Below are 22,567 nucleotides of genomic sequence, written 5' to 3'. Positions count from 1 at the left end.
AAAGATTGGCAAATAGAAGATAAAAACTGGTTTGTTTTTCTCAACATAGCATCAGATGAGCTCCTAAAACTAATGGAGCCAAAAACTTGGTACCAAGACACTTTAGATCCTCTTGCTTTCTCCTAATTATAAGACAGTTATGTGAAGGTGGGTATAAGAGATGCTTTTTAAAAAAGCCTTGAAGTAAGTAAGGCTTAATTAAAGTTACATTGCTACAAGGGTTGAACTCAAGGTAGAAAGAATGCAATCCTATTTGAACCCCTGTCTGCAGTGTTGTTGGCCTGCAGGCCTAGTCTTCAAAACCAATACCTTCTAACAAAGCCCTCGTTTTCCTGCATACATACCCTTCCCGGGTTATTTCTTTGATCTGTGGTACTCTCCCCATTCCTCTGACTCTGTTCGTCTGAATCATCATAACTCTCCTTCAGAATCGATCTCACATAATACCTTCTTTGTAGTTATTCCTTGATCCTGGGACTAATCTTTCTTACTCCCCTCTTAGTTTTTCTTGTCTTTACACTTTCTTCACTTTCTTTATATAGTTACTTATGCAGCTTATTATCTCTTTTACTAAACTTCAGACCCTTGTTGAATAGAGATGGCGATTTATCTTTACACAGTATAATATCTAGCCTAGAGCTGTGCGTACTGTGGGCACGGGCATGTTTTTGTTGAATGAGAGAATAAAAAAGTGAGAACTTATGTGTCAGAAAGCCTTGCATTTACCAGGACACTTTTATAAGCGCTATTAATGTGGTCTAATAAGATTGAGATCAGTGCTCCTAGAAAAAAAGAAAATTGCACATGAATTACTGGAAGAGAGGTTTTTCTTCTTGTGGACCTTTCCTCACAGTTTTATTTACTGTGAAAAGCTCCTCCATGGTGAGACTAGGACGTTGTAATAGTAGGAATAGTTGTCACTGTTGCCTGCCAACTGTGCATCCAGCAAAGACTGCATGGTCTTTGAGCTCATTTGCTTTTATATCAGCCCTTTGAGGTCAGTACCATTATGATTTGCATTATGTAGATGAGGAAGTGATTTGCACAAGGTGACACAGCAGTGAGCCACAGAGCCAGGATTGCAGCCAGGCTGGGCAGCTTTAGAGCCTGCTAATGCCCTCGAAACGCTGACCTCAGGGTGAGCACCTGGGTAGGTTCTCACTAGCAGCTCCTACCCACTGACAATAAGCAGTGTGTACATGGATCAGAAACTCTTATAACCCTCCCTAAAGGCAGCCTGCTTTCTTTGCCCTCTGAGCTCTGAGCACAAGGACCACAATCTTGGCAGTTTTTATCAACATTCTTTAAAGTGGTTATTGTATCTATTTTTTTTTTAAGGTTTTTGTCATACGGCATGTGCACTTGTCAAAGACAGAGAGAGACAGTGAGAGGAAAAGTGAGAAATCACCTCCAAGGGTAGATAGCCAAGCCATAATCCTTTCTCCTCCATTTTTTTCTTGGGATTTTGGACATGCACACGCACACATCCAGTGTGATTTTCAAGTTACCGGGTCCAGGACTCAAACCGTTGTTAGCCATGTAGGAGTCCAGTGCCTTAATCACTACACCACATATTGTATCTATTGGGCCATTGGAAAAATCATAATGCATTTTTCTAATGCAAAAATGTATCATGACTTTTCTGATGACCCAGTATTTTAAAACTCTAGATATTTATTTATGTATATTCAAGAAGGCAGGTGTGATCCATTCTCTCAAGCCTGGATGAAGCATTGCCCACCTAGGCAAGGAGGATCACAGAATTTTGAGGCTGGTTGACCCTCTGGGGACCAGGGCTAATTCCTACAACAGTGTCATGTCAACTGTAGAAGGTAGTTGGATCTAGTGTCATGTGAGGTCTGTGAGTGTGTAGGTGGAGCGCTATGGAGGGTGACTTTTTGATTACCCTAAACCAGAAGGTAATGAGATCACCACATGGCACGATAGTGTGTGACAATACCAGTCATTTCTTTGATTGCACTAGTCCTTCAACATTTCTTTGTGGAATACCATAAGGAAACAGACAGATATCTGTGACTGACTAACCATAAATAGCACATAGCAACATATTAAATGACCTTATCCCAAATCAGTTTGTATTCCTGAGATTGAGAGGCAAAGTAAATAGGTAGAATTACGAATTTTGCAGTTAAAGGGACTGGCGGGTGGCATGGTGGTTGAGAGCACTAAACTCCCACATGCCCGACTGCAGTTTGTGCCCTGAACCTGGTGGCTTGCTTTCTCACTTTCCTCTTCTCTCTCTCTGTCTCTCAAGTTAAAAAATAATAATAATTATAATAATGATAATAAAGTTAAAATAAAAATAAATTTTAAAATTGTATAGTTAAAGACTATAAAGAATGTACTGGATGGTGGTGCAGAGGTAAAACATGATTTTCTGTGAGGCTGCCCCACATTGGAAGGTTCTGGATTTGTATCTGGAGATCTTCCTGAGTATGCTGGGCACTCTGATGCCTATGATTCAGGGTTAGCTGGAGCTGTGGGTGAATTATAGAGTTAATACCCTGTTAGGGGTATTATCCCCCACCTCTTCTCTCTGTATCTGTAACTTGTGGAAAAAAATCAACTTAAAAAAAATGAAGATTATACACATTCTTTTTGTTTTCTTTATTGCCTGAGGGCACATGCCATTACTTGAGAGAGAGAGAGCAAGTGTGTGTGCACCCCTGAGATGGTGTGTGATCATGCTACATCTTTTTCCTCCATTTCTCCAGCCCTTCATGCAAGGATGCACACATATCTAGTGTGTTTTTCAAGTTGCTAGGATTGTGGTAGACTATATAGGATTCGCTCCTTATGCACAGAGCTTAACTATTGTGCTAAGGGCCAGCCCCCTAAAATAAATATTATAAAGTACTAGATTTCCATGTATCACAAAACCCACATTTCCAAATTATCTTTTTTTTTTTTTTGAGGGGTTTTTTTTATAGTGTGCATGTGCTCGCCAGAAGGGTGCATGTGCTCGCCAGAAGGACAGAGAGACAGAAAGATAGAAAGTGAGAAATCACCCCCCAGGGGGGATGGCCACACCACAATCCCTTCTCTTCCATTCTCCTGTCAGGATCTTGGGCATGCACGCACATGCGCCTGGCATGAGTTTAAGCCACCGGGTCTGGGACTCAAACCGTGGTTGACTACGTGAGGGTCCAGCGACATAGCCTTTACAACCACTGCTGTCCCCAAATTACCTTTTTGAAAGAGAAAAGTATCAAATTTGAATCTGTTTAAAGTTGAATGAAAGATATTTAAAACCAGAATGTCCAAAGCAAGGGAAAGTCGCCATTTAGAAAGGTCATGTCCTCTCCTGGTGTGTAATCTTTTTTTTTTTTTCCCCTCTTTTCTTTTTAAAGAAATACTATCAGAGAGCATGTGTACTTGCTGGAGAGAGACAGAGAAAGGAAGAAAGTACCACCATATGGAATAGTCACACCGTAATCCCGTCTCTTCCATTTCCCCTTTCTTTTGGGATTTTGGTCACACATGAATAAACCATTGAGTCTGGCAGTCAGCCATGTGGAAACCAGCTCCCTTAACCACTAGGCCTCTGGCTGACTCTATAGTCTTTAAAAATCTTTGTATTTTATTACTCTATGAGAGAGAAGAAGACATTATTCCACCTGGCCTCTCCTGTAGAACCTAATGTGCTGCATTTGTTGAATGGTGAATGATTATATCATCAGAGCCAAAGTTCTCACCTTCACCTTCTCATCCTTTAAAAAATGTTACTAAACTACATTTATCTCTTTATATTACTTCCTGTTTCCGAGTTCTTTGTCTCTACAAAAACTCTAGACAGAGAGTTGCAAGGGTATTTTGATGATCACTTTAGTCCTGTTTCTGGTTCCAGAGTATAAAGAAGATAAAATTTAGAACTGCCTTGGTCACAGAGGCAATGTGTTTGTTTATTTGTTTGTTTTTTAGGGAGGGAACTTATGTCAATATCTATCTCTTACCATTGTTAGTTAAGAGGTGGTCACTGGCCCATGTTAATAGTATAATTGAAAGATAGTAATGTATCAGGAATGAATATTTAACATATGGTATCTTGTGGATGGTAGATGGGAAATAAAATCATACAGATGATTCTTGTAAATGACAAGCATCATGGGGGATGGAAGTTTATTAAGAACATGGAATCTCAAATCAGAATGCTTGCTTTTAGATCTAAACTGTATCAGTTACTAGCTCTATGACCTTGAGTAAATCAACCTTTCTGTACCTTGATTTTTCTTATCTCTAAAATTAGAATAGCAATTGTGTCTGTTTCATAAGGTTGTTACTAAAGATTAACTAATAATACATATATGGTGCTTAGTATGGTGCTTGGCATTCAATATATGTTAGGTATTACTATTATGGTATTATAAGTTTATAGCTTTCACATTCATAATGCTCTTGTAATTTTAAAATATTTTATGATTTTTGGGACCAGCAGTTAGCGTAATGGCTATGTCGCTGGACTCCCACGTAGTTGACCGCGGTTCGAGTCTCAGACCTGGTGGCTTAAACTCACGCTGGGTGCGTGTGCATGCGTGCCCAAGATCTTGAGAGGAGAATGGAAGAGAAGGGATTGCGGCATGGCCATCCCCCCTGGGGGGTGATTTCCTGCTTTCTGTCTCTTTGTCTCTCTCTGTCTGTCTGGCAAGCGCACACGCCCTATAGCAAAAACCTCTCTAAAAAAAAAAAATTTACGATTTCTCAAATATATTTTCAAAGCCATGCTGCCCCTCTATAGCAAAATGCTTCTCTCTCTTCTGTTCACAGACAAGGTTTGAGACACTATGTAACCTGCACTGAGCAGATTTTAATGAATTGCGTAACTTGGTTTAGATTCCCCTCCCCCTTTTTTGTCATAAATAAATTATGACTTAAAAAAAAAAAACAAAGTAAAGTAAAGCACTCCTTCAGTCAGTGAGTCTATTTATAAAATTTATAAAATTTGAATAACAATGAAAGTGATCTACCTATTTGAGAGTATCATAAATTACTGGTGTCTGGTTACTGGAGTTTTCTCTGAAGGGTAGTATGAAAGATGAAATATGTCTGTCCTATAACTCAGGTAACTGAAATGAGGGACATGCTGAGTAGTATCTGAACATAAGCTCAAATTATTTTTGTATCTCTATTTGCATTCAAATCAGTAAAGCTGAAATTATGAGGAAGAACAGGACCTATAACCTGTCTTTCTTGGCTGTCTAATTAGCACCCGTTTGGACAGAGAAAAGAATCTGTTTTTATTCATTGGGATTTAGCAACAATAAACAGGAGTGGCTCAGAATGAGACATGAACCCTTCCTGTAATTCTAAAGCTTACTTGGTGGGGGATGTGGAGAAAACACCTGTCTCATTTAAACAGGGGTAAAATAATACAAAGCCTTTCCTGACCATGATATTCTTTTTCTTTGAAGTTATTCTGCATTTATTGTCCACAGCATAAAATTTAGTCCTTAATTATATAATGTCATGCTGTCCAATTGCATGTGTGTTACATATCTCCAAAGAGATTGGCAGCAATTTGAAGATCCAGATCATATTTTCACATATTTTCACTTCCTTAAGACCCTGGTGTCTAGAAATACAGTGAGCTCAACAATCATACCATATGTTGGGAAAAGTTCATATTGTTTAGCTGATTATATCTGAAAAATGACTACTGGGTTTTCAGAGAAATCATGATGTATTTTTCTGTTTTTCAAAGGCCATTTATTTATATAAAGAGCAAAGATAATCAATGATGTACTGCCTATTTTGTCTGATAACCTTTTGACATCTTTCAGTGAACTTTATTAATTCCTCATTCATAGAAAGACCTGTCTTTATCGGTAAAAAACTAAACAAGGTGCTGATTTACAGCCTTATCTGAATTGAACATTATACCATGCAAGGAGTTTTGAAGAGAGTGAAACAAGTGGAAGTCTGACAGTGCAAAGTAAGGCAAGTGTGGTGTGTGTGGCAACACATTCCATCTCATCCAATAATTTTTGATGTATGATCAAACTTGTGTGTGATTTCACATGTCATGATGGAACACAACTCTAAGAACAACATAAGATCAATGATCTCTGGACATTTCTGGATCATGGATTTGTTCAAACTGTCCAATTGTTGTCAGAACATATTCAAATTGATTATTTGGTTCCTTGGTAGGGGCTCAAGAAATACAACACACTGAGAGTATAACCTTTCTGATAAATGAATGGTTTTGATGTCGTTTGAGGCGTATTATCACATCAGGACCAAGGCCATTTGTCCACCACATTGTTGTAAACAATCCACTTCTCATCACCAGTTATCAGTCACTTCAAAAAATTATCCTTTTCTTCACGATTAATGAGCATATCACAGATATTTTTATGAGCCATCAAATGAACTTCTTTGAGTTCCTGAGGAACCCAAATATCGAGCTTCTATATCCTAGTATCCTAGGTTCTTTAGGTGGTCATGAAAGCTTGAATGATAGATGTTCAGTGTCTTTGCAATCTCTTGTGTCGTGTAACATGAATTTGACTCAATCAATGCCTTTTCTTTTTATTAAGAGATACTTTTGCTATAGGGCACATGTGCTCACCAGAGGGACAGAGAGACAGAAAGCAAGAAATAATCCCCCAGGAGGGAATTGCCATGCTGAAACCCCTTCTCCTCCATTCTCCTCTTGGGATTTTGGGCATGCATACACAGGGGCCCAGCGGGAGTTTTAATCAGCCAGGTTCGAAACTCAAACCATGTCAACTGCATGGGAGCCCAGTGATGTAAACATTATAATATCTGCTGGTCCCAACTTGATCAATGCTTTCAGTTTGTCATCGACCTCAGTGGGACTCCCTGACTTAGTAGCATTGTTAAGATCAAAATATCACCAACAAAGAATTTCCCAAACCATCACTGGCACTGATGTTTTTACAGAGCATTGTCACTGTAAACTTTAAGCAACTTTTCACAAGCTTGACACATGTTCTTCCCTTTATGGAAGTAAAAATAAAGCATGGTGAAAATGCACAATTTTGTCTTCCATCTTCAACTTGTAAAAATCTCTCCAAAATTTGACCAAATCTTTTTTTTTTTCAAATGAAGCTAGAACTGTTAGCTGTCAAATGACATAGCAATAATACAGATGTGAATGACTACTACTTCTGAAATTGAACTAGTGCCATCTGTTGTAAAAATGCATCTTGACTTTTCCAAAAGCCCAATAAATGGAGTCTGAAAATTGAATCTCCATTTAAAATCACATTTAAAGATGGAATCTAGGTTCACTAAAGAGCTAATGTAAAAGGAAAAACTAAAGTTAACAAAAGAAAAAACAGTGAAATATTTTTATAACTTAGAAGGAAAGAAACACTTCTTTTAGAATAATTTTAGAGCTGGTCCCATAGTGCAACAATAAAGTGCTATGCAGAGGAAGATAGATCCTACATGGTTGATCAGGGTTCAAGTCCCAACCTTGGTGGCTTGAAAAACATCCTGGCTGGGACCAGTAGATGGCATAATGGTTATGTCATTGAACTCCCACATGGTCAACCGCAGTTTGAGTTCCAGACTTGGAGGCTTGAAACTCACACCAGGTGGATGTGTGTATGTGCTCAAAATCCTGAAAGGAGAATGGAGGAGAAGGAATTGTGGCATGGCTATCTCCTGAGGGATCATTTCCCATTTTCTGTCTGTTTCTCTCTGTCTTTCCCGTGAGCGCACACACTCTATAGCAAAAATCTCTCTTAAAAAAAAAGGAAAAAGAAAAACATCCTGGCCTCACATACAGGCTCAGAATCCTGATGGAATGGAAACTCAGATGAGAGAGCATGTGGTAGAACTAGGTCCCATTGCCCCAATAGGGGGCCTTACTCTCTTTCTTTCTCTTATGCCCCATGAAAAACAAGACAAAACAAAATAAAACAAAACCTTTAAAATAATCATAAGGCAAAGGAAATTGATGACTGCTATAAATTCAAAATTATGGATTTCTATTTTAAGAAGTACAATATGATCACTATTAATAGAATCTGGAATAAGGGCAGTGTCTACAGTAAATATATTATTAATGTCTAGAAGATAAAAGGAATTTCTGCAAAGCAGTATTTAGAAACAAAACAAAACAAAAACAACTCTAATAGAAAAACAAAAAGATGTTCAATTTATAGAAATGAATGCCCCCCAAAGCTAATATGTATGTGTAATGATGCACAAACTCATTAGTAATTAGAAAAAATGCAAATTCAATCTCTAATAAGATACTATCTTATACCTATCAATCTGGAAAACATTAGGAAAATAAATAATACCATATGCTGTGAACTGAATGTGTATGTCTCTCCAAAATTCATATTTTGGATTCTAAATCCCAAGGTAATGATAATTAGAAGATGGGGGCCTTTGGAAGTAATTAGGTCATAAGGGTGGAGCCCTCATGAAAGGGATTACTTTTCTTATAAGAGAATTTCTGGCTCCTTCAGTCATGTGAAGTCACAGCAGGAAGATGCTTTTCTGTGAACCAGGAAACAGACCCTCTTCAGACCCTAAATCTGCTGGTGCCTTTATCTAGGATTCTCCAGCCCTTTGACAATAAATGTTTGTGGTTTAAGTCAGTCAGTCCATAGTATTTCTGTTGTAGCACCCCAAAAAGACTTATATACTATGTGTTGACAAAATATGGGGGCATAGGAATCCTCATGAGCTGCAGATTGGAATGCACACCAATGCAGCCTTTCTGAAGAGCAGCCTCCCACTAATTAATTGAATTAAGTATATGTATTCCCAGTGACACAGTAATTCTGTTCCCAGAAGGATTCACATGGATCCATAGCAGATAAGTAGGAGTCTATTTAGTCAGCATTTTTTTGTGTATTAGGCAAGTATGCAGGTAAAATGTGATAGTCATATTCTGAGTCATCATGCAGCAGCTAATATCAATGAATTAGACGTACATTTGGCAACATTGATACATCTTTAAAAAAGTTCTGAATAGGAACCAGCAGGAGGTATGGTGGTTAAAGGCGCTGAACTCCCACATGGCTGACCACAGTTCAAATCCTGGACCTAGTGACTTACTTTCTCACTTTCCCTCTCTCTCTCGCTCTGAATTTCTCTGAGCAAACTGGAAAATAATAATAATAAATAAAGTTAAATAAAATAACTCTTAAAAAAACAAAAGTTCTGGGGCCAGCAGATGGTGTAGTGGTTAAGGTGGCTAGACTCCCACATGGCTGAACACAGTTCCAGTCCCAGATCTGGCAGCTTGCTTTCTTGGTCTCCTTCTCTCTCTCTTTCTCTGGTCAACTTCAAAAAAAAAAAATTAAATAATAACAATGAATAAAATTTTTAAAAAAAGAGTTCTGAGTAGAAAAGGTTGAAACAAAGTGATTTATGACACAAAGGATAAGCCAAAAGAATGTGAACAAAATAACAAAATTATTGCAAGAGTGAATATGAACAAAAGAATATATATGAAGCACAGAATGGCTGCCTCATATGAGAGGGTATGGGTTTATGAGGATAAAGGAGAATAAACAATGACAACTGGGGCCTTGCACATATCAGTGATTATAAACATATCCTTACTTAACTCAGTCTCCCTGAGGTTCCTTCACTCCTAGAAACACATGCATAACTGAAACTTTAAAATCTACTTCTAAACACATCTTCTGTTCCAGATGCACTTCTGCATTTCTCTCGCTTCTATTGCATTCCTGGCCGCTTCAGTAAAGACAGAATTCTTTAATTAGCGTAAACAACAATAATAATGTTGGGTATAAAACATAAATAAAATAAATTTTAACTTTTTAAAACAAATTACAATAGTTTCCATTGTTCAAAGAATCTATCTTTGTAAGTAAGGCATTTTTTTTTCTTTTTTCTTTTTTAAAATTGAGTATATTATGTGTAATATGGAGTCACTTAGGGTTAGAAGAGTGGAGGAGATATTGAGGTATACATTCAGGCCCCCAGTTTATTCTAACTTTCCTCAAGAATTGATTGCAAATGCTGTTTTCTAAGACACTCTGAATATAAGAGTGGAAAAACTTATATCAATCTGTAAACAGTAATAATTAGTTAGGCGGATAAGGCTACAAAATAGAAAAATGTGCATGACTTAATGTTAATTGAAAATATAAGGACTACCAGATAACGGTTGTATCGCTGGACTCCCACACAGTTGACCATGGTTTGAGTCACAGATCTAACAGCTTAAAACTCACACTGACGTATGTGTGAATGCCCAAAATCCCAAGAGGAAAATAGAGAAGAAAGGATTGTGGCATGGCCATCCCCCTGAGAAGTGATTTCTCGCTTTCTGTCTGTCTCTTTGGCAAGTGCATGTGCCCAATAGCAAAATTTATCTAAAAAAGAAAATATAAACACCATCTATAATATTATTTTAAATATATTGGATTGAGTATGCTATAGACAAGGAACAAATGGTGACATGGAAAAAATGACAATTTGAGAAAGAAAATGTTTTAGAAAAAAAGTTTTTTTTTTTTTTTTTTTAACTTTTTTAGAGGTTTTTGCTATAGGGCGCATGCATTCACCAGACAAAGAGAGACAGAGAGATAGAAAGCGAGAAATCACCCCCAAGGGGGGATGGCCACACCACAATCCCTTCTCCTCCACTCTCCTCTCAGGATCTTGGGCACGCACGCACATGTGCCCCGCATGAGTTTTAAGCCACCAGGTCCGGGACGCAATCCGAGGTCGACTACATGGGAGTCCAGCAACATAGCCATTACGCTAACTGCTGGTCCCAGAAAAAAAGTTTTTTGATTAAAACAAACCAATACATCCCTTGTTTCTTCTGTTTCAAAATAACTCTGTACTTCTGTGCTTCCTTGTCAGTGAAGTTAATCTAAACTTAGTTTCTGAGCAAGGGTTCATGTGCACCTGGAGTAGAACTATTGTACAACTAAGTGTGCCTTTTTCCTCTTTCAGAGCAGTCTCGCATTTGAGCTTTAACAATATTGTTAGCATTTAACTTGAATTTATAATGGGACTGGATTTTTTTGTCGTTGTTAGTACATTTTCAAGTTACAATGAATATTTTTGACTATCTTTTTTTCCTCATATATTGAAAAAATACTCTGACCAGCCTATGACATGGTGGTTAGGTGACTGGATCCCACATGGCTGGCTGCATGGTTTGACTCCTGGACCTAGAGAACATATAGGGTATATGTGCACATGTGCCCAAAAATCTCGAAAGGAGGGAGAGATGGGGGAGAAGGGATTGTGATGTGACCATTTCCCATGGGGAGTGCTTTCTCACTTTCTCTCTCTGTTGCTCTCCGGCTTGTGCTCTCTGACAAAAATGTTTTTTAAAGTACTTGAAATCAGGTCCAGCAGATGGCATAGTGGTTACATTGTTGAACTCCCACATGGTCAACTGCAGTTCGAGGTCCAGACCTGTAGCTTGAAACGCATGCTGGGTGTGTGTACGTTTATGGCCAAGATCTCAGTAACAGAATGAAGGAGAAGGGATTGCTGTGTGGCCATCCCCCTGGGAGGTGATTTCTCACTTTCCCTCTCACTGTCTCTGTTTCTCTCTCTCTGGTGAGTGCATGTACCCTAAGGTACAAACAAAACAAAATAAAACCATAAAACCTCTGAAAAAAATACTGGGGATCTTAAAATGTGGTTCTAAAAAAGCATTTGATTTTACAAGTAATCAGTTCTGGTTTGGTTAGGTTTTTCTGTCAGGGAAATGTTGGTGGAATTGGGCAGGTATATCTTGGCCTCACAATTCTCACCTTTAACTGAGGTGGCTAAGAGTTGTTTCTCAGAATATCCCATTTGTTAGACAGATTCCCTTACTCTTACTCCCCTTTCCATTCCTTCCCATCCCATCATTCACTGATTAAGCACCTCTGGGGTAGGGTCTAGGGGACATCAAGATGATTCTAATGCAGGTGCTCTGAAAATCATGCTTTTAGAAATGAAGGCAAGAATCTACAGAGTTCCTCTACCTGTGTTATTTTATGATTAAAAGAATTTTATCCAACTTACCAAATACTCGCTCATCTCCTTTAAGTCCTTAAATTGATATGTGCTGCTTTGTCCAGAATTGCTATTGACTCGTAGATCTGAAATTTTAAAGGTGCCACGATAGTATTCTGTTTTCTGACCTGTGATGAAAATGAAAAGTAAGAAATTAGAGATTTGGTCAAAGATCTCATAGTCTAAGATTCAACTATAATGGAGTTAATATGAAATCTTAAATATATGTTGACTCTGTGGTGGAAAGGAAACTCACTTATACTGTTGGTGGAATGTAAATTAATTCCACGTCTATGCAAAACAAGATGAAGGTTCTCAAAAACCTACAAATAGAGCTTCCATATGACCTAAAAACCCCTTGGTATTTACACAAAGGATAGGAAAACCTTCGATTGAAAGACACTTGCACATCCGTATTTATTACAGCATTATTCACAGTTTCTAAAACATGAACCAATCTAAGTGTTCAAAAACTGATGACTGGGTTGAAAAACTGAGGCACATATGATTATGGAATATTACACAGCTCCAAGAAGCAACAAGGTTCTATTGTTTGACTCAAAATGGATGAATATAGAAGACTTAATATTGAGCAAAGTGAGCCAGACTTTGAAAGATACACATTGTATATCTCTACTCAATTTGTACAGTGTTTGCACTCTATGGCAGAGGCTGAGAGGTCTGAAGATGTGATGGTGGAGAGGGTGGGTATGGATGCTAGAGACTGTAAAGGGGAAAATGACTGATAGAGAATAGGTGGTGGATTGTGGATGTGAGAAACAAGTTTTAGAACAGTCATATCTGCTTAAAAGTGTCATTTGCCTGTTAAACTAGTCTACAGATTTTTTTAAAAAGAGATCTTGAATATATCACTGAATTTCTTTCTAATTGAGTATCATAAAAATATAAATAATGATTAATGTTTTATGTTAATAATTGTAGCTACTGTTTATAGAGTGCCCACTATGTGCCAGGCACTGTTCTGTGTACACTTTACATGTACTGATTCATTTTATCCTTACACCTTATCCTCTAAGATTGGCATCATCTCCGCTTTACAGATGACGAAAATAAGGCACAAAGGCATTTGGTAACTTGCTCTACATTATACAACTAGTAGGTGGCATCTCCAAGTTTTATTGGTTTATTTATTTACGTGCCACAGGTGTGTGTGTGCTTGGCATGGGGAGAGAGACAGAGAGTAAGGGTGGGAACACCTCTCAATGAAAATGGTAATGATGTGGTCCCTTCTCTTCCATTTCTCCATCCTGTCAGGATTTGGCAGCATGCACACACATGCACCTGGTGTGTTTTTCAACCTTCTAGGGCTAAGATTTGATCACAGGTAGCCATAGGGGAGCTAATTCCCTTAACTACTAGGCTACAGGGCTGGTCCAGTATCTCCAAGTTTAAACTCAGACAATCTAGTACTAGAGTTGAATATTATATTACTTCTTATTTTTAAGGAACAAGCCAGGTACAGTAGGAAAAACATGAATGGAAAGGCTAGGGAAAAAACTGTATGAAGTTGAAATGTGTAATAGGGATAAGCCAAACAGGTCTTGACTTGGCTATCAGGAAAAATAAGAAGAGAGTGGAGTCTCCTGAGGAATGTAATGACCTTAGGAGCAAGTCACAGGGGAACAAGAAAGTTCCAGAGTTTGTTAGAGAATAAAGCAACCACCCCTGGCTCAGAGAAAAAGCAGTGGATTTCCCAACTGTGTACTTAGGAAGAAAGAAAGGAATCTCCGCGCAACCTATCTCCTAAGCAAGATGTCTCTGGATCCTGTAATGAACTCTTAGTCCCCCTGATTACTTACCTATATAGCACGTATTGTTATCAAACCTTGCTCTCATAGTAAATGGGCTTTTGTGCAACCACACTCACTGACCTGAGAATCTTTCACGATTGGCATAAACTACAGCTGGGGTTGTCAGATGGGAATAAGGACCACAGTCTTAAACCCTGGCAAGTTCATGCTAGAGTCTTTACTCCTCCATTAAATCTGCGAAAGGGGACAACAGATAAGACCATTCTTGTAAACAACCTGAGCTAGTGCTTTATTATGTAAGTCTGTGATGAGAGTGACTTTGTGGAGATTCATCAACAAATATAATAGTTTATTCTCCATGCAAATGCGGAAAGATATGAAAAGAGAATTCTGAAATGTGTTATGTGACTATAAGTATATGAAGGAAATTCTAAAAGTTTATGGAAAAAATAAAGTAACAGTTTATTTTGGTGCAAAAACGATGTCCATGCATAATTTTTTTAGTAATATGAATTCTTTGTGGACTTTTTGAAGGCTGTATTAGGCAATAAAAATACAATCTATGGATATTGTTTTGGAAAGAGTACATTTTTATGTACTAAAATTAGGTGATGATGTGGTATCATCTTTATTGTTTTTCTATCATTTTGAAATTCATTATTTCATTAGACACATGCTCTTCTTCTACCCTTGAAATGTCAGTGGACAGAAAATTATAGTGATAACTAAAACAGTCAATTTTCATTACTAATTTGATAAATAATTTATCGTATTTTTTTATTTCAGTAACAATGAACAGTGGGAGTTACTTACATGACTATTAGTAAATTTCAAACAATTACTGTTTTTTATATTTTCTGTAGCTTCTCAAAAGAATATTGGATTAGGAGATCCAAATAGGTAGAAAATTTATTTACTTTGCTTAATGCTGTAACCTGAGTACTCAGAAAAGTACACATAGTAATTAATAGGCATTCAGTATTATTTGTTAACATATTGAAGAAATTTAAAAATATCTTAAATGTGGACATTTATAGGCAAAAGTTAAAAAAATTGAACAAAATTATGTTAACATATATACAAATGAAGCTTTGCAGAAAAATGAAATAAAAGTGAGCAAAATCCCTACTTTTACCTACGAGGGACTAAGAAGTGAACAAGAAGTCCAATGGTCACTGCCACCACCGTCAGTGATAGGACGACGAGAAGGCCGATCATCCATGGCTTCAAATCTCTGCTTCGGGTGCCAGATCCTACTGGTCTGCAAAAAGGAAAGCCCACTAGTTACTCTCACATTCTAATGGTTACAGGTTTTCTGGTTCTTCTTGGGTAAGTGCAAGGTGCTCTAACCTGCCTTTCCCAGTAAGAATACAGTTGTCAATCTTGGTTAACGTTATCTTGATCTGAAGAAAGCTGTTAAAAAGACTAGATCTGGAAATCCATAGTGTTGTTCCTGATTTCTATTTCTACAATTATGTGGGGGCCTCTTTACAGTGGCCAGGCTTGAGTTTCTTTTAGCATTGTGATCCAAAGTTGCACACACTTGCTCGAGGAAGGACCATTTCTCTTTCCTGTATCACTTGACCTGTTATCTTTCTGTTCTTTTACAGTTTACAAAATGATTTAAAAATCTATGATCTCACTTACTTCCTACCTTTTATTTTTAATCTTTATTATAAAAATTTTCAGAATGAATAGTATATTCATTGAGCACCAATATATTCATCATATCATTTTGTTAATTGTTAATATTTTTGCCATATTGTCATGACTTTTCAGCAAAGCATTGTTATAAACAATTAGAATATTTCCAATATAGCCATGATACCAGTAACACTCATTAGTGATGACATGTCTCCAATATTTTCATATCCAGTGCATCTTCAAATTTTCTCTTGTATTGCTTGATTTAAAAGAAGCTTTTCTTTTAAATATAATGCTATTTTTATATATAAATGCCAGAAAAAGGGTACAAATTATTTGTACCTAAATAGTTAAGAATATGATAGTTTGAGTATAAGTAATACATTTAGTTAATAAGCCTAGTGGAACTTGAGAGACCTGAATTCTGTTGGATATGGAAAATATTGACCATGTGTGTACTGATCGATTCAAAAGAATCTAGAGAACTGGCCATGGAAAGGCAGCATGTCCTGATGACAAAAGAAAATGTGCTTGAGAGGCCGGAAAATGGTGTGGTGGTTAAGGCGCTGGATTCCCACATGGCTGACTGCAGTTCGAGTCCCAAACCTGATGGTTTACTTTCTCACTTTCCTTCCCTCTCTGTTTCTCTCTGGTCAAATTTAAAAAATAAATAACAACAAATAAAATTAAATTTAAAAATTCTTTAAAAATAGTTAATGTGCTTAAATAGAATAGCAAACAGACTACATGGGATGTGATATTATTGATCCTCTTAAATATTTGACTTAAAACTCAAATTAGAAAGTAAAGCAGATCTTGGGACTATCAGTTGGCGTAATGGCTATGTTCCTGGACTCCCATGTAGCCGACTGCGGTTCGAGTCCAGGACTGGTTGCTTAAACTCATGCCGAGCACGCCAATGACCTAATATAACACTTATTAAAAAAGTAACAACCTATAATCTCCACAAAATCTAATTTAGCATATCCATTACACCTTCATTAAGTTTGGTTATTCAGTATTTAGAAGGATGTATTTTTGCCATGTATTTTCAAAAGCTGTCAATGAAAATGTAATCACTTGAGTGACTTTTGTGACTTCATTCCTAAAATCCTAGAGCTTGAAAGACATATGCAAGGGAAAATAGAGAGAAGTATGAATTATCATTAATGGTCAGACTTGGGATGTACAGTTCCTCAGTAAGATAACCCTAAGTTGGTGACTTCTGTTAAGTTTGAGTCAAAGATGACTTGAGTTAAGTATTATGAGCTCCTCATTCTATAGTATCATTCTATTCCTGGAGAAGTATTCTCTGAAGGCAGCCACTTTGGCTGCTTCACTGTCAACCTCATGTGCTTTACTGTTTTATCTCTAAGCTCTAAATCTTTCCTCTTTCAGGATTGCTTTTCTGTTTATTTATTTATTTTGTAGATGCAATATGTTACCATTACACAAATGGACATGCATGTGACTCTTACACATACAGCTATCTACAGGTAGGATATGTTCCCACAAGTCTTCATAAAGACCTTTTTTTTTTTAAGTGGAGCATATACTATCTGATTTAGAAAGGAATTATTGGTCTACTTCCCAGGCCAACCTACAAATTTAATGAACTCCTGATGTTGCTGAATGAAGGTACTAAATATCCTGACTCAGAGGGACCATTTCATTCAACAAACTTTGATCCCCTTTTTTAAGCCTAGGGACCACCTCTGAAGGAAAGTTCTTATAAAACGAAAGTGCTAATTCTCCTTCCACCAGCACAATCACAGTTCTCTCTGCATAGCTGAACTCAGACATTCGCTACAAGGACAGCAACTTTTTGTGGTGACTTAATATACTTTGGTATATGTATACTCTCTGGGTACATTTGGCTCTTTTTTTTTTTTTCCTTTTGTTTCCTTTTTTTTACCTCACTTTCTCACCTTCCACACATTGAGTGTCTAGGCAGGTCTAGGTGCACAGTAGCAAAACATCTGAATACTTTAAATCCCAAAGATCAGCCCAGGTACGCCTCTTTCCTTGAAACTGTGAGACCTTTATAATGTCCAGTACCAGTGACAATAGTGCAGGTTGCTTGGTGAAGATCTTGGAACTGCAGAAAAATTGCAGTCCATCTCCTTCCACACATCTCCAACACTCAGAATTAGCTCCAAGAAGGGAGGAAGAAACATATAACCCATCAGATGACCAGAAACCACCACCGCAGGGGCACAAGAAATATGGGAAATCAAGAAAATATCTCTCCCCCGAGAGGAAATAACAGCCCTTCATCATCCACAGATAGTACAATGGAACTCATGGAAATGTCAGATAAAGAATTTAGGATATTCATAGTGACAAAGCTAACAGAGATGCAAGAGAAGAGAGACAATGAACCTCAGAAAATGCAGGAGAAAAGAGACAGTGAGTTCCAGGAGGTGAGGAAGTTCTTCCATGTTCAGAAAGAGTAAATACACACCATATAAAAGAATAAAATGAAACTGTTCAAGATGAAGGCTATAATACAGTAAATCAAAACCTCCCTTGAAAGTATTAAAAGCAGATTAGATCATGCAGAAGATTGAATCTCAGATATAGAAGATAGAACCTCTGACCTAGAAAAATTCACCAAAAAGACTGAGAAAATAACTCCAGAAAATGAGGATAATATATAGATAATACTAGATACCATTAGATGCCCAAACATCTGGATAATCAGTATGCCAGAAGGTGAAGAAACTAATCAGGGTGTTGATAATATATTCCATGAAATCATGAAAGAAAACTTTCCAAACCTAGACATTCGAATATCCAGAAAGAAATGCAAAGGACCCCACATAGAATCAACCCCAAAAGATCTTCTCCAAGACATATCACAGCCAGGTTGACCAAAACCACAGACAGAGATAAGATACTAAAATTGGAAGAGAAAAACATCAAATTACTTTAGAAGGATACGCCATCAGGCTAACATCAGACCTCTCTTCAGAAACAATGCAAGCAAGGAAAGAATGGGAACATATATTAAAATTATTAAGTGAAAAACAATTTTAACCAAAAATACTGTATCCGGCAAGACTATCCTTCATATGGGAAGAAAAGATAAAACCATTTTCATATAAACAAAACCTGAAAGAATTTACCAACAACAGGCCAGCTCTTTGAGAAATTCTGAAGGGAGTACTATAGCAGGAAAACTAAAGACAAATAAGAGAACAAAAAATGACCCATAAAAAGTCCAACTTAATGACAAAGACAAGTTCTGAAATATCAATAGTAAGGTTGAATATCAACAGAAAGGTCAGACCACAGTAACACTGGAAATTCAACAAAAGAGAGATTGAATGAGAAAGAACTGGTGAAATAGAATTCTATAATTTTTTTTCTGAAACATTACTGATTTTATTCTATGCTTTGTCTTCCAGATTTAAGGATTTTTGTCTTCTTTTGAGTTGTTGGGTTCAACGATTTGTTTAAAAAAAGAATTTTTTAAATTAAAACATAAACTTTTCTCCCTTCCTGACCCCTTTGCAATTGAAAAATACTTGTGAGCATTCTTATTTTGTGGCAGAATGGTTATTTGCATAAGTTCAGTAATAAAATACTATCTGTTGCCTTGCATCAGAAATTGAATTCTTTGTGCAAGTAACAGACCAAATTGAGATTAACCTAATTTTTTTTTCAAATAAATTAGTTTAGACCTCTCTTTAGTAAAAGGGGGAATGGAGAGAAGAAAAAAAAATGTTTCAGAAGAAAATTACAGTGTACTTGTCACTAGATTCTAGCTGTAGCTATACATTAAGATCTTTTGTGAATCAATAAAATGTGAAAAAAAAGTTTAGTATGGAAGAGAAAGGGGAAGGAAAAAACAGGTAAAAGTATGCTTAATTGACAACAAATCAGAAGCTATTTACTCATGAAAATGTATATATAGTAATATCCTTGCCTTGACTGACATGCATGGTATTTGTGTTGGAAAAAGAAATGTATGCTGTAAAGACAAGTAATAAAATGAAAATTAAAATAAAAAAATGAAGGTGGACATCAGAAGTTACCTCAATCTTCATTATATTTAAGTCTTAAAACTTATTTTTTTTTTTTTGCCATTGGGTGCATGTGCTCACCAGAAAGACAGAGAGAGAGACAGAGAGACAGAAAGTGAGAAATAACCCCCCAGGGGGCATGGCCATGCCACAGTCCCTTTTCCTCTGTTCTCCTCTTGGGATCTTGGGCACACACACACATGAGCCCAGATGAGTTTTAAGTCACCAGGGCCGGGACTCGAACTGTGATCAACTACATGGGTGTCCAGTGACATAACCATTACACTAACTGCTGGTCCCTAAGTCATAAAACTTTTTAAGTTCACTTATTTCTTGAGAGAGAGAAAGAGAGAGAGAGAGAGAGAGAGAGAGTCTCAGCAGAATTAGTCACACCATAATCCTCCACCCAGTCTTCTAGGTAGCCAGAATCCTGGGTGTACTTGTGAGCATGCTCAGTGTGTTTAAGTTGATTTGGAATTGAATCCAGGAGCTTCCCTAATGGCTCCAGTATTATATAATAATCCTGCAATCTCCGTGCCATAGTGGCTGGTGCCAGTGCTGTAAGCCTTTTTTCTTTTTCGTCTTCTTTTTTGGTATGTTAGAGGGCATATGGTTGTGTATGAGTCAGAGAGAGAGAAAAACAGTTCTTGAGAGAGAGAAAGAGAAAGAGAGAGGAGAGAGAGAGGAGAAAGAGAAAGGGGAGAGAGAAGAGAAAGACAGGAGGGAGAGGAGAAAGAGAGAGGAGAGAGAGAGAGAGACAGGAGAGAGAGAAGGGAGAGAGAGGAGAAAGACAGGAGAGAGATAGGAGAGAGAGGAGAAAGAGAGAAGAGAGAGAGGAGAGAGAAGGGAGAGAGAGGATAGGAAGGGGGAGAGAGAGAGGAGAAAGAGCGAGGAGAGAAAGAGCAAGAGAGAGAGAGAGAGAGAGAGAAGCACTTCCTAATGTGGTCTGGTCATACTGCGAATTCTTTTACTCCAATTCTCCATCTCATTCAGATCTTGGGCATCCTCTTGGTCTTCCTTCCCAGAATTTTTTTAAAGCCAGTGGGGCCAGGCCTTGAACTCTGATTAGCTTTTTGGGCTTATCAACAGAAAGGTCAGACCACAGTAACACTGGAAATTCAACAAAAGAGAGATTGAATGAGAAAGAACTGGTGAAATAGAATTCTATAATTTTTTTTCTGAAACATTACTGATTTTATTCTATGCTTTGTCTTCCAGATTTAAGGATTTTTGTCTTCTTTTGAGTTGTTGGGTTCAACGATTTGTTTAAAAAAAGAATTTTTTAAATTAAAACATAAACTTTTCTCCCTTCCTGACCCCTTTGCAATTGAAAAATACTTGTGAGCATTCTTATTTTGTGGCAGAATGGTTATTTGCATAAGTTCAGTAATAAAATACTATCTGTTGCCTTGCATCAGAAATTGAATTCTTTGTGCAAGTAACAGACCAAATTGAGATTAACCTAATTTTTTTTTCAAATAAATTAGTTTAGACCTCTCTTTAGTAAAAGGGGGAATGGAGAGAAGAAAAAAAAATGTTTCAGAAGAAAATTACAGTGTACTTGTCACTAGATTCTAGCTGTAGCTATACATTAAGATCTTTTGTGAATCAATAAAATGTGAAAAAAAAGTTTAGTATGGAAGAGAAAGGGGAAGGAAAAAACAGGTAAAAGTATGCTTAATTGACAACAAATCAGAAGCTATTTACTCATGAAAATGTATATATAGTAATATCCTTGCCTTGACTGACATGCATGGTATTTGTGTTGGAAAAAGAAATGTATGCTGTAAAGACAAGTAATAAAATGAAAATTAAAATAAAAAAATGAAGGTGGACATCAGAAGTTACCTCAATCTTCATTATATTTAAGTCTTAAAACTTATTTTTTTTTTTTTGCCATTGGGTGCATGTGCTCACCAGAAAGACAGAGAGAGAGACAGAGAGACAGAAAGTGAGAAATAACCCCCCAGGGGGCATGGCCATGCCACAGTCCCTTTTCCTCTGTTCTCCTCTTGGGATCTTGGGCACACACACACATGAGCCCAGATGAGTTTTAAGTCACCAGGGCCGGGACTCGAACTGTGATCAACTACATGGGTGTCCAGTGACATAACCATTACACTAACTGCTGGTCCCTAAGTCATAAAACTTTTTAAGTTCACTTATTTCTTGAGAGAGAGAAAGAGAGAGAGAGAGAGAGAGAGAGAGTCTCAGCAGAATTAGTCACACCATAATCCTCCACCCAGTCTTCTAGGTAGCCAGAATCCTGGGTGTACTTGTGAGCATGCTCAGTGTGTTTAAGTTGATTTGGAATTGAATCCAGGAGCTTCCCTAATGGCTCCAGTATTATATAATAATCCTGCAATCTCCGTGCCATAGTGGCTGGTGCCAGTGCTGTAAGCCTTTTTTCTTTTTCGTCTTCTTTTTTGGTATGTTAGAGGGCATATGGTTGTGTATGAGTCAGAGAGAGAGAAAAGTAGAGAAGAGAGAGAGAGAGGAGAAAGAGCGAGGAGAGAAAGAGCAAGAGAGAGAGGAGAGAGAGAGATTCCTAATGTGGTCTGGTCATACTGCGAATTCTTTTACTCCAATTCTCCATCTCATTCAGATCTTGGGCATCCTTCCCAGCATGTTTTTCAAGCCAGTGGGGCCAGGCCTTGAACTCTGATTAGCTTTTTGGGCTCCAACTTCTTTTGTGCTGCTCCTAACTGCTGTGCTACAAGACTATTGTGGTTGTCTTGAATTGGATTTTGCTTTCATATTGTCTCCTTTTCCATTGGCTTTAAATTCTCATGTACTTTGAATAATTTGGGATTCCTTCCATTTCACAGAGAGAATTCCTTAACAGTGGTAGAAGTGGAGGAAAGGAGGGCAATGAGGCCGATGTGTACAGGGAAAACTAATTATCTTATTTGAAATTGTCTGTAAAGTTGAAAGACCTTTTATTTGACACATTTTTTTCAATGCTGCAATATGTTTTACTTCTTTATATCTTATATACACATGTAGCTTCTTCCAAATTGTGCAAGATTCTGACAGTGAATAAATCAAATACTCCACTGGGACATTCATTTCTCAAGTGTGTTCTGAAGTAGTAGGAAGGAGGGAGGTTCACCATATTCA

General features: G+C 37.4%; 1 protein-coding gene across 1 annotated transcript in view; it reads right to left on the bottom strand.

Moving 5' to 3' along the window:
- TMPRSS11A (transmembrane serine protease 11A) overlaps window positions 1-22,567 on the bottom strand; it is a 64,034-nt gene that overhangs the window by 34,443 nt on the left and 7,024 nt on the right. The window contains exons 2-3 of the mRNA XM_014582877.1: window positions 14,915-15,036; window positions 12,013-12,131 (exon numbers count right to left, since the gene is read on the bottom strand). Of these exons, the coding sequence (XP_014438363.1) occupies window positions 12,013-12,131; window positions 14,915-15,036 (241 nt within the window). The remainder of the gene's footprint in view (window positions 1-12,012; window positions 12,132-14,914; window positions 15,037-22,567) is intronic.

This window comes from Tupaia chinensis, unplaced genomic scaffold (genome assembly GCF_000334495.1).
Source record: "Tupaia chinensis unplaced genomic scaffold, TupChi_1.0 Scaffold143894_1, whole genome shotgun sequence".
In the NCBI taxonomy this organism is placed as follows: Eukaryota; Metazoa; Chordata; class Mammalia; order Scandentia; family Tupaiidae; genus Tupaia; species Tupaia belangeri.
This window is presented reverse-complemented; position numbering and strand designations above follow the sequence as displayed.